This window comes from Hemiscyllium ocellatum, chromosome 15 (assembly GCF_020745735.1).
Source record: "Hemiscyllium ocellatum isolate sHemOce1 chromosome 15, sHemOce1.pat.X.cur, whole genome shotgun sequence".
Classification (NCBI taxonomy): domain Eukaryota; kingdom Metazoa; phylum Chordata; class Chondrichthyes; order Orectolobiformes; family Hemiscylliidae; genus Hemiscyllium; species Hemiscyllium ocellatum.
Window position 1 is genome coordinate 59700067 of NC_083415.1, and position 24161 is coordinate 59724227.

The window sequence follows — 24161 nt, forward strand, 5'->3', positions numbered from 1 at the left end:
TGCTTCTGTGTTGGATTTGGTTAGCACAGAGTGATTGATCCTTCCCATTGACCAATCAGGTTGTACCCTCTACTTGTCTTCACCTCTGCCCACCTGCCCCCGCACCCACCCCCTTTATCTGTAGCTCCCCCTACACCCACCCGGCAGCCCTGAGGAAAGGTTACAAGCCTAACGTGGAATTCTCCACCTCCAAATGCTGCCTGGCTTGCTGTGTTCTTCCAGCCTCCTGCCTGTCTACAGAGTGACTTAGCCTTAAAGGAGTGTGTGAGAAGAGGAGAGGGGGTGGTTCCTGGGAGGTCTGAGAGATAATTTACAAACACACACACACCCCCCTGAGGAGCTGACGCTGTCTGATCCCCTGATGTCACGGCGCTGGCTTTATAAAGGGGACCAGTATCTGAAATCCTTCAGAGAGGGAGCAGCTAATGTGTTAGGGCTGCATTTCACTGAGAGGCGCGTTAATATCGAGCATGAAATCTCCAGCCAGGCATCTACGCTGATTCTCTCACTGCAAACTGATGGCTTAAACTCCAGCAGCGAGCTGTAAGTCCGAGACTCCAAACTTTACAAATATCGCCTGCATTTATTTTCATGATGAACTTCTGTTTTCAAATAGTAAGGTGAAAGCATTTAGTGATCGTACCGTAATGGGGAGGGGTAGAGAGCTTGGAATCTCACTGTGATCGACCCCAGATCTCTTTGGAACATTAATCTATAATTGAGTTTTTTTTTTCCCCTTATCATCTTTCATCTTTTGTCCTGTGCATAGAGCCAAGATCACGATGAACGATGTGGGGACAAGTTGCATTGATATTTTGCAACCCATCTTGCACCCGTCCCCTAGGGATTTGTACCGTCACTGATTGAGTCTGGGTGAAAATAGGAAACTTTTCTCTCAACTATTCCACAGAAGTCTGTTGCAGGCGGATCAATATAATCATCAAGAACATCATTAAAACGAGAACAAAGCAAAATTAAAACTCAGTTTCAATGGGGCATTATTGAGTGAACATGATATTTGGAGATTTGTTATTTCCTGGCATTAACAATAGCCACAGGAATAGATCACAGCCCCTTCCAGTCTGTTCGGCCATTCAGTGAGATCAGGGCTTTGGGCTGACTCCATTTACCTGAAACAAAAACAAAACTTGCAGGAGAATCTCAACAGGTCTGGCAGCACCTCTGTAGAGAGCGAGCAGAGTGAAGATTTTGAGTCCAGTGATCCTTCTTCAGAGAAAACATAAACAAAAGGACTGGATGCTCTAAATCAAAAACAAAAACAGAAGTCGCTGGAAAAGCTCAGCAGGTCTGGCAGCATCGGTGGAGAGAAATCACAGTCGACGTTTCGGGGTGAGTGAGCCTTCCTCAGAACTTTGCCAGACCTGCTGAGCTTTTCCGGCAACTTCTGTTTTTGTTTCTGATTTAGAGCATGTGCAATTCTTTCAGTTTTTATTTAGTATTTAACTCACCGTCACTTTTCTTTCAAGCATGCCCACCTTGAAGACTTTCTACGGTCTTCAGAACCTAACTTGGGCCCTGACCCCTTAATAGGTTTGCTTAACAACTACTTAACAATCTCAGATTGAAAACTACCAACTAACCCTGCACCCATTGCTATTTGTGGATGAGAGTTCCAAACCTCTCCCACCCTGTGTGTGTGTGTGTGTGTGTGTGGGGGGGGGGGGGGGTGGAGAGGTGGGTGAGTGTGTATGTGTATGGGGGGGTGAGGTGGGGGTGTATGGGGGGGTGGGGTGGGGTGGGGGGGGGTGGGGAGTGGGGTGGGGGTGTGTGTGGGGGGGCAAGTGGGGTGTGTGTGTGTGTGTGTGTTTGTGTGTGTGTGGGGGGGTGGAGAGGTGGGTGAGTGTGTATGTGTATGGGGGGGTGGGGTGGGTTGGGGTGTATGGGGGGGTGGGGTGGGGTGGGGGTGTGTGTGGGGAGTGGGGTGGGGGTGTGTGTGGGGGGGGGCGAGTGGGGTGTGTGTGTGTGTGTGTGTGTGTGTGTGTGTGTGTGTAGAAGTGCTTCCTAACATCTCTCCTGAATTCTCCCCAATTCTCAGACTATGCCCCCACCATGTTCAGTTTGCTAGCAGAGAAATGAAATTTTAAAATATCATCACCTAGTCTCATGTGGCTAATTCCTATTAGATTAGCTTCCCTACAGTATGGAAACAGGCCATTTGGCCCAACCAGTTCACACCGACCGTCCGAAGAGCAACCCACCCAGACCCGTTCCCCTCTGACTAATGCACTAATACTATGGGCAATTTAGCTTGGCCAATTCACCTGACCTGCACATCTTTGGACTGTGAGAGGAAACCCACACAGACACTGGGAGAATGTGCAATCTCCACACACAGTCACCTGGGGCTGGAATCAAACCTGGGTCCCAGTGCTAACCACCGAGCCACTGTGCCACCTATTAGCTCATTTGACAATGTGGAAAAAGGTTTTACAAATAGAAAATGCAACTTGTCTTTTGGTTTAAGTGGTAAAAGCAGTTCAGGCACCAAAGGGAAGATTCTAGTGGGGACTGACTTAATGGAAATTGGTCATCTCCAATAAATTGGTTGTGGTTTTGGGACCTGCTATCTCACTGAATGGATGAGGGCTTTCCATTGAGTACAACTTACTCTGTTTTTCAGAAAGCATTTAGCAAATTTCTGCATGAGACATTCACTCAGTGTAAACAGTCTCAGTTTTGGAATGGAAATTGGATCAAAAGTTACTGAATGGATTAGGCCATTGGAAACGGGACTTGTAATAAATGGAGGAGAGCCTGGGGATAAGAATGGTTGTCACAGGAACAGAAGAGTAGGAGTAGGCCATTCAGCCCCTGAAACCTGCTCCAACTTCCTGGATCATGACTAATCATCTAGTAAAACCTCATTTAGTCACATTATCCTCATATCCCTTGTCATTAAGAACTAGAAATCTATTTGTCTCTGTCTTAAATGTACTCAATAACGAAGCTTATGGCACCCTGCAGCGTAGAGAACGATAAATATTCATCACCTTCTGAGCAAAGAAGTCTCTCCTGACCTGAATGCTAAGTAGCCCTTGTTCTAGACTGTATCTCTCTTGATCTGCAAACTCAGTAAGGTTTGTCTCTCCTTGCATGCAGTATTGATGTTGTTTCCCTTTTACTTCGTTATTTTTTAGATTAGATTCCCTACAGCGTGGGAACAAACCCTTCGGCCCAACAAGTCCACACCGACCCTCCAAAGGGTAACCATTCCCCTCTGACTAATGCACCTAATGCTATGGGCAATTTAGCATGGCCAATTCACCTGACCAGCACATGACTGTGGGAGGAAAACAGAGCACCTGGAGGAAACCCACACAGACATGGGGAGAATGTGCAAACTCCACACAGACAGCCACCAGTGCAGGAATCAAACCTGGGTCCCTGGTGCTGTGAGGTGGCAGTGCTAACCACTGAGCCAACATGCCACCCACTTTGTATTCTTGCAGATGTCCTGATGAGTGCAAGACCAGAGGTTTCAAACTTTTTCAGCAATCCTCAAAGAGTTCTGGGCTCTGCTCATCAAATTTACAGCCAATATCAGAACTGATGCTCTGGTAATGGAAATAAAACTGCTATTGAAAGAAGGTTTGAGCTATAGGGAGAGGCTGAATAGACTGGGGCTATTTTCCCTGGAGCGCTGGAGGCTAATGGGTCACCTTATAGAAGTTTATAAAATCATGAGGGGCATGGTTAGAGTGAATAGCCAAAGTATTTTCCCTAGAGTAGGGGTGTCCAGAATTAGAGGGTACAGGTTTAAAGTGAGAGGGGAACGATTTAAAAGGGACCTAAGGGGCAACATTATCAGGCAGAGATTGTGCATGCATGGAATGAGCTGCCAGAGGAAGTGGTGGAGGCTGGTACAGTTACAACATTTAAAAGGCATCTGGGTGGATAGATGAATAGGAAGAAGGATAAGTGCCAAATGCTCTCAAATGGGACTAGTTTAGTTTGGAAAACCTGGTTGGCATGGATGAATTGGACTGAAGGGTCTGTTTCCATCCTGTACAACTCTATGGCTAAAAATCACACAAGACCAGGTTTTTTAAACTTTGAACACCCCAGTCCAACACTGATATCTCCAAATCAGAACTCTATGACTCTATGACTGTACGTGCATCAGCATTAAAAGGAAATGTTACAAATTAAACAAGAACAGAACAGAATATTTATCGTTCTCTACTCTGCAGGGTGCCATAAGCTTCGTTATTGAGTACATTTAAGACAGAGACAAATAGATTTCTAGTTCTTAATGACAAGGGATATGAGGATAATAAGACTAAATGAGGTTTTACTAGATGATTAGTCATGATCCTGGGTGTGTTTCAGTGAATCGAAGGTAAGATAGTTGATCAACAGGTACGTAAAGAAGGCTACCCATTGGCTGAGGTGTAAAAGGAGGATTGTACACATCCCTTCACACAGCCTAATACCTTTCTGAAGTGGAGTGTCAGAAAGTTAGATAGGGAAAGCCTGAAACGTTTCAGGATAATGAAGAGAGTCTCTCAGAGTGACATTCATTGTTAAAGGTTAGATTACCCATCAACTTGTTTAAAATCACGCAACATCAGGTTATTGTCCAACAGCTTTATTTGGAAGCAATAACTTTCAGAGTGCTGCTTCAGCTGTGGAGCAAAACCGTTAGACACAGAATTTATACCGAAGATTACAGTGCCATGCAGCTGAAACGATATATTGAACAATATATTGACTGTGTGCGAAATAGAGTGGGAATGTAACAGGATAAAAGTGACTTGCAATGTGATTTCTGCCGAGAGAATAACAAGAAGAGGGGAAAGGTGATCAGGGACGTATGGTTCTCTCGATTCTTAACCCGGTGGGGGTTCTCATTTTGAGTCAGTGTCTGTTCAGGGTTCAATAAAAGAGATGAGCCTGAGATTACCCACTGCCTTCACTCTTACTGCACTGCTCCATTAGTGAAATGGTGGAAGATGCACGTGGTCTTTTCTGCCAAGTCAGTCCAATATCAACGTCTGGGGTAGGAGGGAGCGATGGAAGGAGTACATCAGGAGTTAGAAACCATGGTCTGGGTTTGGGGGGAGTGCCCACTGTGCCTGGATTGGAGGCAGGGTCTCTGTACTCTGGTCGGAGGGGGGTGTGAGGTGTCTCTGTGCTCTGCTCAGGGGGGGTGAGTGGTCACTGTGCTCTGGTCAGGGTGGGTGAGTGGTCACTGTGCTGTTGTCGGGGGGTATGGGGGAGGTCCCTGGACCAGAGGCAATCCTGTGGTCAGTGAACAGCTCCCTGCTCCTGCATTACGCTTGAGGGTGGAGAGAGAGAGAGAGGATTGAAGGTGGAGATTTTCTCAGAGGGACGGTGTAATGGTGGGATTCTGTGGGTGAGGAACCAGCCTTTGTTGATGCCATTGATCCGATCTCCCATTGTCCTTCCCCTCCCTGCCCCTCTCTCCCCTCTTGTTCCTGCAGCGTCCCCCCCGTCCCTCTCGCTGAGATGACTCTGAACACCGAGAGGAGTGACAGCCACAGCACACTGCAGAGACGGGCCAGCTCTCCGGTACCGTCCGCTCACCGTCCCCATCACCGGTGTGCCCAACAACTCCGCAGCCTCAACACCGAGACAGAACTGTTGGCGCACCCCGGCCATTGGCAGAGACCCAGCTTCGGGCACTCGGTATCGTACCAGTCGGCAGACGGGGAGGGTGGAAGCTGGTCATCGGACTCTGCCGAATCCATTGCCTCCAGCGACTCCAGCTATGGCATCTTCCGGGTATTACTGCTCGGAGATTCTGGAGTGGGGAAGTCCAGTCTGATCAATATCTTTGCAGGGTTCCAGGACACTCAGGGCGAGCACTCCGGAGGTAAGAATGACAGCACAAGGGGAGGGCAATGGCCACTCAGCCCCTCAATGACACAGATGGGCAAAAGGCCCCTTGAGTCATTTCCACCATTCCATTGGCTCAGAGCTAAAGTGCACCACTTCCACTTTCCCACATTCCTGATGAAGAGTTTATGCTCGAAACGTCGACTCTCCTGTTCCTCGGATGCTGCCTGACCTGCTGTGCTTTTCTAACGCCACACTTTTTGACTCTGATCTCCAGCATCTGCAGTCTTCGCTTTCTCCCTCTTTCCTATCTGTGCTCCATCACCCCATCTCTCTCCAATGGAAATCCAACTGTACTGAGTATGTCTGTACACAGAGTTCTGAGGAGGGGGTCACCGGACCTGAAACGTTAACTCTGATTTCTCTTCACAGATGCTGCCAGACCTGCTGAGCTTTTCCAGCAATTTCTGATTTTGATTGTATACTTGGTCTCTTTCTCTCAGGAAAGATCTATTTGCTATCGAGGGAAGTCTACAGTCTTTTACCCAGGGTAAGAGTCTGAAACTGGACGGCATAGGCTTACGGTGAGAGGGGAAAGATATTTTAGGGACCTGAGGGGCAATATTTTTATGTAGAGGGTGGTACATGTATGGAATAAGCTGCCAGAGGAAGTGATGGAAGCTGGTACAATTACAATGTTTAAAAGACTATTGGACAGGTATATGGAGAGGAAAGGTTGAGAGAGATATGGGTCAAATGAAGGCAAATCGAACTAGTTCAGTTGAGGAAACCTGGTTGGCATGGACTAGTTGGGCCGAAGGGTCTGTTTCCGTGCTATTTTCCCTGGAATGTTGGAGGCTGAGGGGTGACCTTTGTAGAGGTTTGTGAAATCATGAGGAGCATGGATAGGGTATATCGACAAGGTCTTTTCCCTTGGGGTATGCTGAACTAGTGGGCCTAGGCTTAAGGTGAGGGGGAAATATTTTAAAGGGATCTGAGAGACAACGTCTTCATGCAGAGGGTGGTGCGTGTATGGAATGAGCTGCCAGAGGAACTGGTGGAGGCTGGTACAAATACAACATTTAAAATGCATCTGGATGTGTATCTGAATAAAGTTTCAACAGATTAGGGTCAAATGCTGGCAAATGGGACTGGATTAATTTTAGATATCTGGTCAGCATGCTATGAGAATGTGGAACTGGCTATCATGGGGAATGATTGAGGTGAATGGCAAAGATACAGTTAAAGGGGGAAGCTGGATAAGTATAGAGTCATAGAGTCCTCCAGCACAGAGACAGGCCCTTCGGCCCAAACTGGTCCATGCCAACCAAAATGTCCATCCATGCTAAACCCATTTCCTTGCACTTGGCCCATACCCTTCTAAGCAAAAGTGAGGATTGCAGATGCTGGAAATCAGAGTCCTGATGAAGAACTTTTGCCCGAAACATCAAATCTCATGTTCCTCTGATGCTGCCTGACTGTCTGTGCTTTTCCAGCACTACTCTAATCTAGACCCCCCCCAGATCCTTCTAATCCTTTCCTATCCATGTATTTGTCCAAATGCCTTTTAAATGTTGTTAATGTACCCACTTCAACCGCTTCCACAGGCAGCTCATTCCATATGTGTACCACCCTCTGTGTAAAAACGTTGCCCCTCAGGTTTCTTTTTATTCTCTAACCTTAAACTGATGCCCTCTAGTCCTTGATTCCCCAACCCTGGGAAAAAGACTGAGTGTATTCACCCGTCCATGCCACTCATGAGAGCAATTGATTTAGAAAGTGAGATGAGACAGGGTGGAAGGAGGCCCATATCAGTGACGACTGTTCGAGATTCTGTGCACTTTATGAGCCATCTGCAGTTCAATGTTTAGAATCACAAAGAGAATGCCAAATGAGGTAATGGAGGAAAGCGATAAAAGTCCTTAAACAAGCTGGATACATAGTTGACCCTGCCTGGAAATGCTGAGGAATTCAAACTTCAATATTCCTGAAGGTTGGAATAACTGGAGTTTTTATCCACTGCATCTGATCAAGTTCCCAAACCTTTTGTGGGTCCAGCTATTGAGAAATTACAGCTTATCTGGCTTTTACTAAATGTGTGCTTGCATTGCTGTGTATTTAATGATACCCACTTGGAAATGGGTAAGGACTAGGTTGGGCTCAGTGTGATTTCCCCCATTTAGTCAGATAGCTCACCCGATGACATGTATAACAAATGTAGCATACAGGGTGATCCCCGTATCCGTGGAATTGTTTTCCACTGTTTTGGTTATCCGTGGTTTACCGCGGCTGGGAACATATTGTAGGGAACCTTCTGGAACCAGGGACCAGGAGGCTACCGGAAAGGTACGTTTCCCATTTTACTGAATGGATTCGCTTCTATCCACAGATTCGGGCTTCTGCAGTATGTCCTGAAACATATCCCCGCAGGTACAGGGGGATCTACTGTACTGACTTACACGAGGAGCAGCAGGTTAGCTGGTTAACGAGTACCTGCAATCTCCTCAGAAGAGAAGTGATGTAGATCAGAAGATCTGCCTAATCATGTGTGTGCTCACTGTGGGAAAATAACACCAGTTTGAGAAGCAGCAAACAGAACGCCACATTAGAAGTCCACCAGCTTTCACATTGAAAACCAAAATCCCAAAGTGCATCTGGACAGCATGGTTAAAGAATAGTCACCAAGCCAGTGAAAGAGTTGGTGAGGGTGGATTGCACAGTGTCTCATGGATGTTACAGGAGTGTAGAGGGAGCTGGAGAACCCAAGAGGTTTAAGGGAGTTGGGTCCAGAACGCTGGCAGTAGCAGCTGAAGAAGAATTCCTGATGAAGGGCTTCTGCCCGTAACGTCGATTTTCCTGCTCCTCGGATGCTGTCTGACCTGTGCTTTTCCAGCACCACTCTAATCTTGACTCTGATCTCCAGCATCTGCAGTCCTAACTTTCACCTAGCATTAGCAGCTAAAGGCACACCGTAGGGTGGAAGGAGGAGAGAGCAAGAATTTTCTTTTTGAAAACAAATTGTGCTAAAAGCCGGGAGGAATAGCACAGTGGGAGAGCTCTGCTGGACTGCAAACTTCATATAATCGGCTGTTACTTTCCCCAGTACAAAAGGTCAGGCTTTACTTTGAACTCAAGGCTCTAGAAGAGCTGAACCCAGGAACGACACAGCAATTAAGAACTGCTGGGGGGCCCTCTTCCAGCCTCATTTCAGATAGAGTTGTGGAAAATGTTTGGAAACATGAGCTTAATGTCTGACACGATGCATTCCAAGTTTCAGTAGCTTTACCATGCAGCAGTCCACAGGGAAATTTAGAATTTTAACAATGCGCTAAGCAGAAGTGATTCTGCTTTTCAGAAGCTAAATGCTTTAGACATTTAGATCCTTATGAATCCTTTTATAATAAACCTCTGCAGATATCGGAAAGTACCATTTCTCAACAGATTTACATGGCTCTTATGGAGAGATTCTAAAGTCTAGAAAGATACAACTGGAAAAGACAGCTCATTATATATTAACATGATGAGCTAAACTTCCCATGAATATCCCATTTTACAAAGTAGCTCATAAAAACATTAAATCATAGAATGGTACAGCACAAAAGGAGGCTATTTGGCCCATTATGATCAGCCCCACTCCCCGTTAATTCCTCATTGCCTGTAATTTCTGTTGCCTCAAGTACTTATCCAATTCCCTTTTGAAAGATGTTACATTTGCAAGTTTTGAGAAGATTTGAAGCTCAGGGATGTAGGTTTACTCACTGAGCTGGAAGGTTAATTTCCAGACGTTTCGTCACCCTACGAAGGTGGGGCCTCCTCAGTGGGCCTCAGGCGAAGCAATGCTGAAAAGTCCTGCTTTCTATTTATATGTTTGGGTTGTTTGGGTTGGTGATGTCATTTCCTGTTAAATTTGCTTCTAACCAGCAATACATTCCAAATCAGCACAAAATACAAGAAAGAGCTGCAAATTCTCAAAAACTGAAACAAAACCAGTGATGACCAGAGAAACTCAGCGGATCTGGCAGCATCTGTGGAGAGAAAGCAGAGTTAGCGTTTTGGATCCAGTGACCCTTCTTCAGAAGTTCCTGAAGGAAGGTCTGAAATATAAGGGGAAAAAGTTTCATCCTAACTATGTCCCTCACAATTTTATACACCAGAATGATGTCTCTCTCTCTCTCTCACACACACATGCACACACACACACACTCAGAACACTTCAGCAGTCCAGGACATTTGACCTCGGACCGTCGGATGACCATCCTCAAGGCGGACTTCGGGACAGGCAACAACACAACGTGTCCTAGCAGAGGCTGATAACCAATTTTGGTATCCAAGGAGATGGCCTCAACCAGGATTTTGGGTTCATGTTACACTACAGGTGACCCCACTGCACCACACACACACACACACACTCACACACATACCAATGGCAGCTCACCTAGTCTCTCTTCACAACTGAATAGCTCCAGCCCAAGCAGCATCCTGGAAGATCTCTTCTGGCCCTTTTGAGTACAATCACCTCCTTGTGTCAGTGTGACAACCAGAACGCCACACATTACTCCAGCTAACATTTATAAAGAGTGCCCTATAACCTCCCTACTCAATACTTTGACTTATAAAGGCAAGAGAAGACAGTTACTTTCTAATTTTAACCAATGAAGTGCTTCCAGAAGAATGATTACTCTAGTACAACAACCAATGATAGCTTTGTGGTCAGCATTACTATGACTTTCCAATCCAGCTATGTTTGTTTTAATATTTTCCAATCTGCCAGTTCAGAGATGTTATTACACAGCTCTGGAGCTGGTGGGTCTTGAACCTGGATGTTCTGGATCAGAGGTAGGGACACTACCAGCGAACCACAAGAGCCCTACTGCAGCCATATTTTCATTGAATTTAATTTCCATCCACAGCTTCTTCCTGGCCCTGGGCCCCTGGCTTGCTGATCCAGGGACATTTCCACTATACTCCCAGCTCCTCACAGTCCTGGCTACAATGCATTGAGGCCTTTGGAGTTTGAGGCTGGTGAATGGGCCTGGTACAGAATAATGAGGTGATTGAAGGGTGACAGTACTTGATGCCTCTTTATGGGCATGGGGCCAGATTACACTGCTTTTTCACATTGTACCCCATACCATTCATTATTCTGTGTTGCTTCTTTATTACAGAAGACACATATGAACGAACTTTAACTGTTGATGGAGAAGATACAACCTTGATAGTAATGGATACCTGGGGAACTGAGGTAATATGCTTTGCTTTTTTTGATTTATTTGGCAGGATGTGGGCTTTGGGCCAGCATTTATTGTTCATCCCCTGGTGTCCTTCAGAAGGTGGTGAGGAGTTGCCTTCTTGAACTGCTGGCTCAAAGGTAGACGACAGAGGGTGGTGGTGGAGGGTTGTTTTTCAGACTGGAGGCCTGTGACCAGTGGAGTGTCACAAGGATCAGTGCTGGGACCTCTACGTTTTGTCATTTACATAAATGATTTGGATGCGAGCATAAGAGGTACAGTTAGTCAGTTTGCAGATGACACCAAAATTGGAGGTGTAGTGGACAGCGAAGAGGGTTACCTCCGAGTACAACAGGATCTTGACCAAATGGGCCAATGGGCAGAGAAGTGGCAGATGGAGTTTAATTCAGATAAATGCGAGGTGCTGCATTTTGGGAAAGCAAATCTTAGCAGGACTTATACACTTGTTGGTAAGGTCCTGGGAGTGTTGCTGAGCAAAGAGACCTTGGAGTTTAGGTTCATAGCTCCTTGAAAGTGGCGTCGCAGGTGGATAGGATAGTGAAGAAAGCATTTGGTACGCTTTCATTTATTGGTCAGAGTATTGAGTACAGGAGTTGGGAGGTCATGTTGTGGCTGTACAGGATATTAGTTAGGCCACTGTTGGAATATTGCATGCAATTCTGGTCTCCTTCCTATCGGAAAGATGTTGTGAAACTTGAAAGGGTTCAGAAAAGATTTACAATGATGTTGCCAGGGTTGGAGGATTTGAGCTACAGGGAGAGGCTGAACAGGCTGGGGCTGTTTTCCCTGGAGCGTCAGAGGCTGAGAGGTGACCTTGTAGAGGTTTATAAAATCATGAGGGGTATGGATAGGATAAACAGACAAGGTCTTTTCCCTGGGGTGGGGGAGTCCAAAACTAGAGGGTATAGGTTTAGGGTGAGAGGGGAAAGATATAAAAGAGACCTAAGGGGCAACTTTTTCACACAAAGGGTGGTACGTGTATGGAATGAGCTGCCAGAGGAAGTGGTGGAGGCTGGTACAATTACAACATTTCAGAGGCATTTGGATGGGGATATGAATAGGAAGGGTTTGGAGGGATATGTGCCGGGTGCTGGCAGGTGGAACTAGATTGTGTTGGGATATCTGGTCAGCATGGACGGGTTGGACTGAGGGGTCTGTTTCCATGCTGTACATCTCCGTGACTCTATGACTAAGGCCATTAGGAAGGAAGTTGCAGGATATTGACAGTGTTTTGAATCCAGTGCTCCTTCATCAGAATGGATTTGAAACACTAGCTCTGTTTCTCTCTCCACAGATGCTGCCAGACCTGCTGAGTTTCTCCAGCACTTTGTGTTTTTTGTGTGACCCAACATCTCTGAACAAGTCGATCAAAAATAACTGTTCCTTTACCTCATGCCCGTTCCACTGAATTCTCAACTCAGGTCAGAAACTCCGATTAGCCCCATTTCTTATGTGCCCTATCCAACCACTTGGTAACGTGTTCACACAGCTTGCTGTCTGTTTTAATATCGACACATAACAAGAAGACCTCTGCTGACAAATGCCACATTTTGTCCAAGCTTTTCACCTTGCACTCATCAGGACAACTTGCAAGAATGCCAGTGTTGAGTGAAACAACATATTTCATACGGAAGAGAAGAGAGTGTTGATTCATTGGCGTGTGTTCTTTTCCCAGCAATAACCACATTCGGATCAACCAAATTACTGTTTACAGAGGCAAGCATGTGGCCTTCTTTTCGCAGTGAAAAATCAGCGTAATGAGATCTGGATGTTGTCCACTTCCAATGTGACATATCACCTAGACTCACATGTTAGCTTGCTGTCTCTCCCATCGATGTTGCCTGACCCACTGTGATCTCTAGCATTTTTTGTTTCCACCTGAAGGACACTGGTTACCATGTTGGAGCAGTGACAAGTCCTGAAAGACCTTTAACCTGTACTTGAGACATGTTCGAGACTCCCAAATTGCTTAGAGGGTGCCACAGAACTAAAGAATTGTTGCAGGAGACCATTTGACCCATCTTGCCTGCATTGTGCTGATCTTCTGTCTTTTCCCCATACCCCCTGCATGTTATTTCTGTCCAAATAACCATCCAATGTCCTCCTGGTACCTCAACTGAATCTGCCTCCATCATATTTCCAGCCAGTGTGTTCCAGAGCTTAACTCCTCACTTTGTGAAAAAGGTTTTTCCCACATCATCCTTACTTTGTTTTATTCATTCACGGGATGAGGACGTTATGAGCCAGGATGACATTTATTGCCCATCCATAATTGCCCAGAGGGCAGTGAAGAGTCGACCACATTGCTGTGGGTCTGGAGTCACGTACGCCAGACCCGGTAACGATGGCAGATACCTTCCCTAAAGGACATTGGTGAACCAGATGAGTTTCTCCACAATCGACAATGGATTCACGGTCATCATTAAACTCTCACTTACAAATTTTATTGTGTTGAAATGACAACACCTGCTGTGGTGGGATTCAAACCTGGGTATCTGGATTAACAGGGGAGAGATTTATTCCTGATGAAGGGCTTATGCCTGAAACATCGATTCTCTTGCCCGTTGGATGCTGCCTGACCGGCTGTGCTTTTCCAGCACCACACTCTCAACTCTCTGGATTAATAGTCCAGCAACAATAACACTGGGCCATTGTCTTCCCCATATTTGTATATCACTTTAAATCTATGTCCCCTCATTCTTTATTGTTTTACCCATGGGAACTGCTCCTCTTTATCTGCTGACGATGTTGAAAATCTCCATGAAGTCTCCTCTCAAAGGAGAACAGTCCCAACTTCTTCAATCTGTCCTCATCACTGGCGTTTCCTGGGACCTTGCTTGTAAATGTTGAATTGTGTCATATTCGGTTACAAATTCGATATCTGTGTTACATTGTTAGGAGGGATTTCCAGAGCCTGAGGGTGCGTCTGTGTTTACACATTGCGATGTAACAGAGTACCTGTTCCCATGGGTTCCACATCAGGGATTTGACAAAATTGGCCAGGAGAAATAAGGAGCACTTTCCTGCAGATACTGGAAACTATTCTGAAAACATCAAACTCTGGAGATCACAGTGGGTCAGACAGCATCTGTGGAGAGAGAACAAGCTAACGTCCCAAATCTAGATGGATCTTCATCAGAACTGAAGTGTGGAGGGGGCAGCATTTAAAGTGGGGCTGGGTGTGTGGGGTGGAATGAGGGAGAAAGGGTGTTGATAATTCAAAGTCAGATGACACCAAGTTATAGTCCTGGTTTATTTGAAATCACAAGTTTTTGTAGCACTGTCCCTTCGTCAGGTGAAAACTTCACCTGACAAAAGGGCAGTGCTCTGAAAGCTTGTGATTTCAAATAAACCTGTTGGACGTACGTGTATGGAATGAGCTGCCAGAGGAAGTGGTGGAATTGCAACGTTTAAGAGGCATTTGGATGAGTATATGAATAGGAAGGGTTTGGAGGGATATGGGCCGGGTGCTGGCAGGTGGGGCTAGATTGGGTTGGGATATCTGGTCGGCATGGACGGGTTGGATCGAAGGGTCTGTTTCCGTATTGTACATCTCTGAGTCTATGACTATAACCTGGTGTCCTTTGACTTCTGACCTTATCCACCCTGATCCAACATCGGTGTCCCCCACTTGATAGATTATATCATAGAATCATAGAGTCACAGAGATGTACAGCATGGAAACAGACCCTTCGATCCAACCCATCCATGCCGACCAGATATCCCAACCCAATCTAGTCCCACCTGCCAGCACCCGGCCCATATCCCTCCAAACTCTTCCCATTCATAGACCCATCCAAATGCCTTTTCAATGCTGTAATCATACCAGCCTCCCCCACTTCCTCTGGCAGCTCATTCCATACACATACCACCCTCTGTGTGAAAAAGTTGCCCCTTAGGTCTCTTTTATATCTTTCCCCCTCACCCTAAACCTATGCCCCCTATTTCTGGACTCCCCGACCCCAGGGAAAAGACTTTGCCTATTTACCCTCTCCATGTGATTGGAATGTGGGAACGGCAGAACAATGGTGTGTCTAACTGCCACACTGGAAAGAACAGACAGTCCCTCTAGGGTGGGAGAGAGAACATGGTGACAGAGAATGCAACAAATAAAGCTAAAAGAAAAGGAAAGAATAAGATCGGGTTCACAATCTGACGGTGTGGCACTCAGTATTAAATCCTGAAGGTTGTAAAGTGACTAACTTGAAGATGAGATGTTGTTCCTTCAGTTTACACTGGGATTCCGTGGGACACTGCAGCATGCTGAGGAAGACGTGGGAATGTGAGGGAAAGAATTTCCACTGGCAGTAGGGTCAGTAACCAGAGGACACAGATTTTACGATGATAGAGGAAGGGATGAGAGGAGATGTCTTAAACACAGTGATGTTGTTGTGATCTGGAGCACAATGCCTGAAAGGATGGTGGAAGGAACTAACTTGGGAATTTGATAAACTGTGAACGCAAATGGTTGTGTGTAGTTTTTAACCCCCCTCCCCTCTGATCTTTTCTCTCTCCAGGATGACAAGCCATGGGTTCAGGATTACTGTATGCAGGTGGGCAATGCCTACATCATCGTCTACTCCATCACTGACCGGTCCAGCTTTGAAAGTGCCTCAGAGCTTCGCATCCAGCTTCGGAGAATGCGGCAGGCTGAAAACATCCCTATCATCTTAGTAGGCAACAAGAGTGACCTGGTTCGGTGTCGAGAGGTCTCAGTCGAGGGTAATTTGTACATCTAGTACATGGGTTCAAATACAGGACGATGACCAGTATCATACTGGAGCACGCCACCCTGACCCACCTCAGACACTTCAGTCAATTTCATGGCCAGGCATGGTCCAGGCACTATACAAATGCAACTATGCGGCTGCTTCCGATTGGTTTCCAAATGCATTGTGATCCGAGAAATCTATTCCATCTCTGCTCACTCCCATTTGTTGGAATAGGGCATAGGTTTAAGTTGAGAGAGGGAAGATTGAAAATGGACCTAATGGGCAAGTTTTTCATGCAGAGGGGGGTACGTGTATGGAATGAGCTGCCAGAGGAAGTGGTGGAGGCTGGTACAATTACAACATTTAAAAGGCATCTGGATGGATTTATGAATAGGAAGGGTTTGGAGGGATATGGCCAAGTGCTGGCAAATGGAACTAGATTAGGTTGAGGTATCTGGTGAATGAATTAGACCGAATGGTCTGGTTCGGTGCTGTACATCTTAATGACTCTATAACTGGATCTGCAGGCTTAGGTCAGATCTGTTGGCTGTGGTATTACTTGACCCTGTTTGGCAGGCAGATAGTCCTGTTTTGTAGGTCGACATCTGAGTTTTGGGTATGCCTGGTGGTGCAAGTCCCTCTGTACTCTTCTTTGAACCAGGGTTAATCCCTTGGTTTGACAGTAACAGTGTGGGAGGGGATATGCCTGGCCATGAAATTACAGATTGTGATTGGATACAATTCTGCTGTGGCCAGTGGTCCACAGTACCTGGTGAATGCCTGTCTTTGAGTTGCTAGATCCTGTCTGAAGTCTTATTTGGTTTGGTGGTAGTGTCCAAACACACAATGGAGGATATCCACAGTGTGAAGTTGAGACTTCATTTTGACTAGGACCTTGTGGTGGTCACTCCTTCTGATACCGTCATGGACAGAGGTACCTGCCATGTTTGTGAGGACAGAGTTAAGTGTATTAGTTACTAGTTACCAATGTTGATTAACCCTTTCTCACTGTACTCACTGTTTGATCCAAACGCAGTGTTTCAGAATTATCCCATATTTGCATTTCCCCAGTGTTCCCTATAAGCTGCACAACTATGCAATAACCTGCTACCACTGAAGCTACACGAACGTGTGAACAAAGAACATGAGGAAGCCACTCTGCCCTTCAAAACTGCTGCTATTTAATAAGATCATGGCTGATCCGACATTAACCTCAGCCCTCTATTCCTGCAAACCCACAATAATTTTTCATTCTCTTTGTAGAATCTACGTACCTCTGCATTAAGACTATTCAGAGATTTTAAATCCCCTCCCTTTTGAGGAAGGGAATTCCAAAGACTCTCAACACTGTGTCTCAAATGGCCAACCCCTTATTTTTAAACGATAACTGTGACTATACGAATAAATCAGCAAGTTACCAGAATATGAGACCAAAAAAAGCCTTAAAGGGGCCTCAGTTTTAATAAATCAACCCACTCCAAAAGAAACAAAACGATCATTCCACCCGACCCAGTTTTACCATTGTCCTTTAATTGTACTTATGGAGAAGTTGGGGTGACACAGTGACTCAGTGGTTAGCAGTGCTGACTCACAGCGCCAGGAGCCAGGGTTCAATTCCAGCCTCGGGTGACTGTCTGTGTGGAGTTTCCACATCCTTCCTGTTTCTGCTGAGGTTTCCTCCAGGTGCTCCAGTTTCCTCCCACAGTCCAAAGATGTGCGATTTAGGTAGATTGGCCATGCTAAAATGCCCATCCAGGGATGTGTAGGTTAGATGGATTAGCTATGGGCAATGTGGGATTACGGGAGTGGGAGTTTTATTTTGGAGGGTTGGTGTGGACTCGATGGGCCAAATGGTCTCCTTCCACACAACAGATATTCTGTGATTTGCTGGGCCATAACTGAAGTGGCTGCAGATGATGGATCGGATATTTGCTGGATGGCTTTGGGATCTCTTCCTAGGAGCCAAATATCTTCAGAACTGGGTACCTCGACCTAGATTTATTAATTCTGGGTTTTTCTCACACTGCACAAGAATGTGCAAAGGATGTGATGAAGTAGGAGCTTGTTACTGCTATTAGGATTACATAGAGTGCCAAACGTTTTCATTTGTAAGGAACTGGGATGTGTCCTGAATCTAGACTTGGTTAAAAATAGCCTCTAACTGGGTGGCTTCAAACTCTTGGCTGCAAGCAAAGTAATTGCTCGTCTAGTGACATCATAAACCAGGAATTTAAACAAAGAATTCTAAACGCAGTTTTTCCTCAAACAGCTCAAACGTCTACAAAAAGGAACATTACAAAAATAACTTGTCACCATTAAGGTTGCTTGAGATTTGAAGTTCTAACCAACCATTTCATTTGGCCTATTCGCGATGGCGTCTGCAGCTCAGATTCTGTTGAGCATGAGTTCAGGAAATGTCCAGAAACTCCTTCAGCACAATCAAGGAAGTCATTCACATGTTCAAATCTCTGGGAGAGCCAGATGGGGAAAGGGAGGACAAGATATCACGCATTCACACATTGACTTCTTCTTATCCTGACTTTTTTCTTCATGGAACACGGGCATCACTGGCAAAGCAAGCATTTCTCACGCTGCTACTGGGTGGCCTGGTGAACAAATGGTGCAATTGAAATGATAAGGGAATGTCCCCTCTTAAATTAGACAAATGTTTCTTCCCCTATAACTCCTGTGCTGACTGGGAAGGTATTGCAGATGTGCCTACACTGTGGCTGCCACCACATGCACAAATCCGCAATTGTACCTTACAACTTTAATTTGCTGACTCTAGCTGTAAGGATAATCCACAACAGGCTCCAGGCAATGGCAAGAAATTGGGTTCAATTAATTAGCATTCTAAAATGGGTACCTTGAATTTTATTGTGTCAAACCAACTTGTTTCTTTAATACTAAACGAGTATTTTGCATCAGTATTTACTGTGCAAAAGGACAAGGAAGATATAGAATGTTGGAGGGAATCCTGAAAGACAGGATGTACATGTATTTGGAAAGGCAAGGACTGATTAGGGATAGTCAACATGGCTTTGTGCGTAGGAAATCATGTCTCACAAACTTGATTGAGTTTTTTGAAGAAGTAACAACGAGGATTAATGAGAGGAGAGCAGTAGATGTGATCTATATGGACTTCAGAAAGCATTCGACAAAATTCCCCATGGGAGACTGATTAGCAAGGTTAGACCTCATGGGATACAGGGAGAACTAGCCATTTGGATACAGAACTGGCTCAAAGGTAGAAGACAGAGGGTGGTGGTGGAGGGTTGTTTTTCAGACTGGAGGCCTGTGACCAGTGGAGTGCCACAAGGATCGGTGCTGGGTCCACTACTTTGGATGTGAGCATAAGAAGTATAAGTTAGTAAGTTTGCAGATGTCACCAAAATTGGAGGTGTAGTGGACAGCGAAGAAGGTTATCTCAGATTACAACAGGATCTTGATCAGATGGGCCAATGGGCTGAGAAGTGGCAGATGGAGTTTAATTCAGATAAATGCAAGGTGCTGCATTTGGGAAAGCAAATCTTATACACTTAATGGTAAGGTCCTAGGGAGTGTTGCTGAACAAAGAGATCTTGGAGTAAGGGTTCATAGCTCCTTGAAAGTGGAGTCGCAAGTAGATAGGATTGTAAATAAGGCATTTGGTATGCTTTCCTATATTGATCAAAGTATTGAGTATAGGAGTTGGGAGGTCATGTTGCAGCTGTACAGGACATTGGTTAGGCCACTGTTGGAATATTGCGTGCAATTCTGGTCTCCTTCCTATCGGAAAGATGTTGTGAAACTTGAAAGGGTCAGAAAAGATTTACAAGGATGTTGCCACGGTTGGAGGATTTGAGCTATAGGGAGAGGCTGAATAGGCTGAGGCTGTTCTCCCTGGAGCGTAGGAGGCTGAGGGGTGACCTTATAGAGGTTTATAAAATCATGAGGGACATGGATAGAATAAATAGACAAAGTCTCTTCCCTGGGGTCGGGGAGTCCAGAACTAGAGCGTGTAGGTTTAGGATGAGAGGGGAAAGGTATAAAAGAGACCTAAGGGGCAACGTTTTCACGCAGAGGGTGGTACGTGTATGGAATGAGCTGCCAGAGGGAGTGGTGGAGGCCGGTACAATTGCAACATTTAAAAGGCATCTGGATGGGTATATGAAAAGGAAGGGTTTGGAGGGATACAGGCCGGTTGCTGGCAGGTGGAACTAGATTGGGTTGGGTTATCTGGTTGGCATGGACGAGTTGGACCGAAGGATCTGTTACCGTGCTGTACGTCTCCATGACTCTATGACGCAGCAGGTCAGGCAGCATCTGAGGAGCAGGAGAATCAATGTTTCGAGCACAAGCCATTCCTGATGAAGGGCTTATGCCCGAAACGTTAATGTTCCTGCTGTTCGGATGCTGCTTAACCGACTGTGCTTTTCCAAAACCACACTCTCGACTGTCCCTATAGCCAATCCTGGCAACATCCTTGTAAATCTTTTCCAAACCCTTTCATGTTTCACAACATCCTTCCTGCAGCAGGGGACCAGAATTACGCACAATTTTCCAAACGTGGCCCAACCAGTGTCCTGGTCTTTGATGATATTGAGGAGACAAACAGAAGCGGAGATCATTCAGTGGCAAGGCGGCCTACCTCCACGGGGATTCCCAGTGACTGTGTGGCCATGCAACTTAGAGGGAACGCTGCTCAGATTACCAAACTCATGAGGTAGTTTTCAAACAGTATCATAAAGGGCTGCAGTAAGATAGAGAAGCTGGGAGATGTAGAGAAAGAATTCCAGAGCTTGGGACCCAGTCAGCTGAAGGCAATGCCACTGCTCGATGAATAGTTCAAATCCGGGGAGTCACAAGAGGCCAGAATTGGAGGAGCACAGATACCTCCGAGGATGTTCGAGAGAGAATCATTGAGCTAGACAGCACAGGAACAGACCTTTCGGCCCAAATCGTCCATGCTGACCAGATATCCTCAATTAATCCAGCCGCGTTTGCAGGCATAAGTAACCCGTTCATTTAGAGGAGCAGAAGAATTGAGACAGGCGGCACGGTGGCTCAGGGGTTAGCATTGCTGCCTCGCAGCACCAGGGACCAGGGTTTGATTGTTTACGTGGAGTTTGCACATTCTCTCCGCGTGAGATTCCAACAGGTGCTCTGGTTTCCTCCCACAGTTCAAAGATGTGCAGGGTAGAGTGGATTGGCCATGCTAAATTATCCATAATGTGCTGGGATGTGTAGGTTAGCCGTAGGAAATGCAGGGTTATGGGGATAGGGTAGAGGGGCAGGGTCCAGGTGAGATGCTCTTCAGATGGTTGGTGTGGACTCGATGGCCCGAATGATCTGCTTCCATACTGTCGGGGTTTTATGATTCCAGGTAATTGTGTGCTGTGTGTTAGTGTCCAAGTCCTGCTGCACTCACTGACTGGTGTACGATAATAAATTTCACACCAAAGCTGTGCAGGTCAGGTGAATTGGCCATGTTAAATTGCCCATAGTGTTAGGTGCATTAGTCAGAGGGAAATGGGTCTGGGTGGGTCACTTTTTGGAGGGTCGGTGTGGACTTGTTGGGCCGAAGGGCCTGCTTCCACACTGTAGGAAATCGAATCTAATCTAATAACAACACAAGAGAGCGTTGGCAAACACAGGCAAAGCTGTTTTCTGTTCTGTTTTCAGAGGGCCGTGCGTGTGCTGTGGTCTTCGACTGCAAGTTCATTGAGACTTCTGCTGCTCTGCACCACAATGTGACGGAACTCTTTGAAGGCATCGTGCGGCAGATTAGGCTGAGGAAGGACAGCAAGGAGACCAACGAGAGGAGAATGGCCAATCACCAGAGGAGGGAGAGCATCACCAAAAGAGCTCGCCGCTTTCTGGACAAGTTTGTGGCAAAAAACAACAAGAAGATGGCTCTGAGGGCCAGGTCAAAATCCTGTCACGACCTGTCGGTTTTGTAAATATCCAAAAAGGAAGCTTGCAAAGCCAATGTTGGACAGGAGCAACACTAACAAACTGTTTAATTCAAGACAAAGTTCCTTTTCTGGCCTCTCTCATCAGCGTGAGCCGGTGGTCACTGAACCCCAATGATGAAAACAAGATTTACTGAAGATTAGTGAATGTTTGAGACTTGGTGACCGACAGGTTGGGGATTTGTTGGAAATTCAAGAACCTGTCCCTACATTAAAGAGCAATAACGTTCATCATTGTCACGTGTGTGACAGAAACCAAGCAAACACATGATAAGGTTTTTATTTGTGGGGACAGTTCTGCTGATTAGTACTTTGATCACCTTCATTTCCTGGCTGCTGACAGTGTTTCCTTGGTGTGGAATGCCTCATTCACATTCTGCTTAAGTCCAGTACTGCTCAGTGAAAGTCCGATTCTTGAAGATAACTGAGATCTAAATCCTACCTTATCAATTGGTGTGATGAATCTCTTCACACTTGATACAAAGACTGAAATCCAAGTTGGCGTATCTTTATATCTGCAGCGTTGACATGGGCTCGGGGCTTTTTGGAGTGGGAGTGGGGATTTGGTATGCGATAAGATATGTAATGATTTTTATTTTGGATAATTAATTTAGATAACATTTGAGGGAATTAGAACCTTATAATTCTATGAACTTTAGTGAGATCTAGAATAATGATAGATTGGGTGTAAGAAATATTAATATCATTTAAACCTAGCTCTTAAATGTAATCATGTGGCTCCTAGCTCTTTGAAGGAAACCTTATGCAAAATCTTTTCATTGCAGCAAATGAAGCTCAACTGAGCTGTTACTTTCTCCATGTAGAACTATTAACAGACAGACTCTGTTAGGACTACCAGAGTGTTGGTACTTGTGATTGCTGAGTCTGTTTTTGATCAACTTCACTTGGAATGAGTGATCCTCCAATGGATCAGGCCAGTGATGGATAGTGAAAGCCTAATTTAATGGCTTGCCTCTCTCCTGAGCGATGAAGATAGTGTCCAGTGTGAGCATGTTTCACTGCTTCAAGGGGGCTGGAAAGTTGTTGGAAGAAAGCATCTCTCGTATCAGGTAGAATCAGAGCGCAGGACTCTGTTCATTCCAGCCAGAGGAAGAAGGAACCATGATATGTGGCTCTCAGAGTCAAACCTTGATTCCTCAAATAGACTTCAACCAATGCATCTCAGTATTAGCCTGTGGAGCTTTGACGTTTTCTCCCCAATCCTGAACCAGCTCCGAAGCTTTTCAATCTAATGTCCAAGAAAGCTCCTGCTGCAGATGTGATGCACAGGGATGTTTCATTCTCAAAAGTAAGGCTTAAGTCTTTCATTCTCTCTATTTTAACACAATCTGCAAATATTTAGCTCCTTTCCTGTAGCAAAGTATACCATATAGTATACCGTTTTTCAAAACCATATTTTGATACAAAGGAAGTGAACAATAGATGAGGGCAGTTTATTTGAACATAACAAGTTGTTATGATGTGAAACTCTGTGCATTAAAGAGCAGTGGAAGCAGATTCAATTGGAGCTTTCAAAAAGGAGTTGGGTAATCCATGACAAGGGATTGCCGGTGTACAGCGTAAAGCGGAGGATTGGGACTGATTGAATTACCAGGTCAGAAACAATGAGCTAAAAGCATTCCCCGTCCTGGAGCATTCTGTGATTTGACACTCCTGCCCTCAGTCCTTTCCTCTGACATGATCTGGTATTCCAGCCATTTCTCTGATCATTAGTCTGGAGGGAGTCCTTTTTAACAATCTTTTGCTACACTTTAAATGCACAAAGTGACAAATATTCATGTGATAGTCTGCTGAGCCTCCCAAACATTCAGCAGTTATTGTTTCTCAGCTTGTTTCAAACTTGAAACTTCATACATTCCTGTGTTCTTACAGCAGCAGAGACTGAAGTCTATAATCAGTTAAACACATCATTGGAAACCCATAATCAGAGCAACCTTACAGTGTTTAAGCAATTGTGAACTGAGCACGGTCTGAATTCTATCTAACAAAGTTGTCATCTACAGAAGGAGGTCCTGATCCTTAGAAGAGGATTAACTAGGTTGAGAGAGTTGTTCTATGAGGAGAGATTACGTGTATCCTGGAGTTTAGAGGAATGAGAATTAAGTGATCGCATTGAAACACAAAACCCAGAGAGGGTTTGACAAGATAAATGCTGTTTCCCTCTGGTTAGAGAATCTGTAGCAGGCAATTGTAGCCCAGCATAAAGCTGCAAAGTAAGACATTCCGCCGTTCAAAAGGGTTGTGAATATTTGGAATTCTTTATCTTCTCATGCTGTCAATGCACACCCATTGATTCAATCAAAATTGAGATTGATAGATCTCTGGTCACTAAAAAATGTTGGGGATAGAGCAAAGCCATGGGGTTGATAATAAAGTTTGGTTGTGATTTTATTGATTGGTAGAGA

General features: G+C 45.4%; 1 protein-coding gene across 1 annotated transcript; it reads left to right on the top strand.

Annotated features, from left to right (window-relative positions):
* The first annotated feature begins 434 nt into the window (after nt 1–434).
* On the top strand, nt 435–22327 carry rem1 (RAS (RAD and GEM)-like GTP-binding 1). The gene is made up of 5 exons (XM_060836165.1): nt 435–543; nt 5466–5857; nt 10986–11062; nt 15587–15791; nt 21446–22327. The coding sequence occupies exons 2-5, from the start codon at nt 5491–5493 to the stop codon at nt 21721–21723; spliced, it is 927 nt and encodes a 308-aa protein (XP_060692148.1). The 5' UTR covers nt 435–543; nt 5466–5490; the 3' UTR covers nt 21724–22327.
* Nucleotides 22328–24161: the final 1834 nt, after the last annotated feature.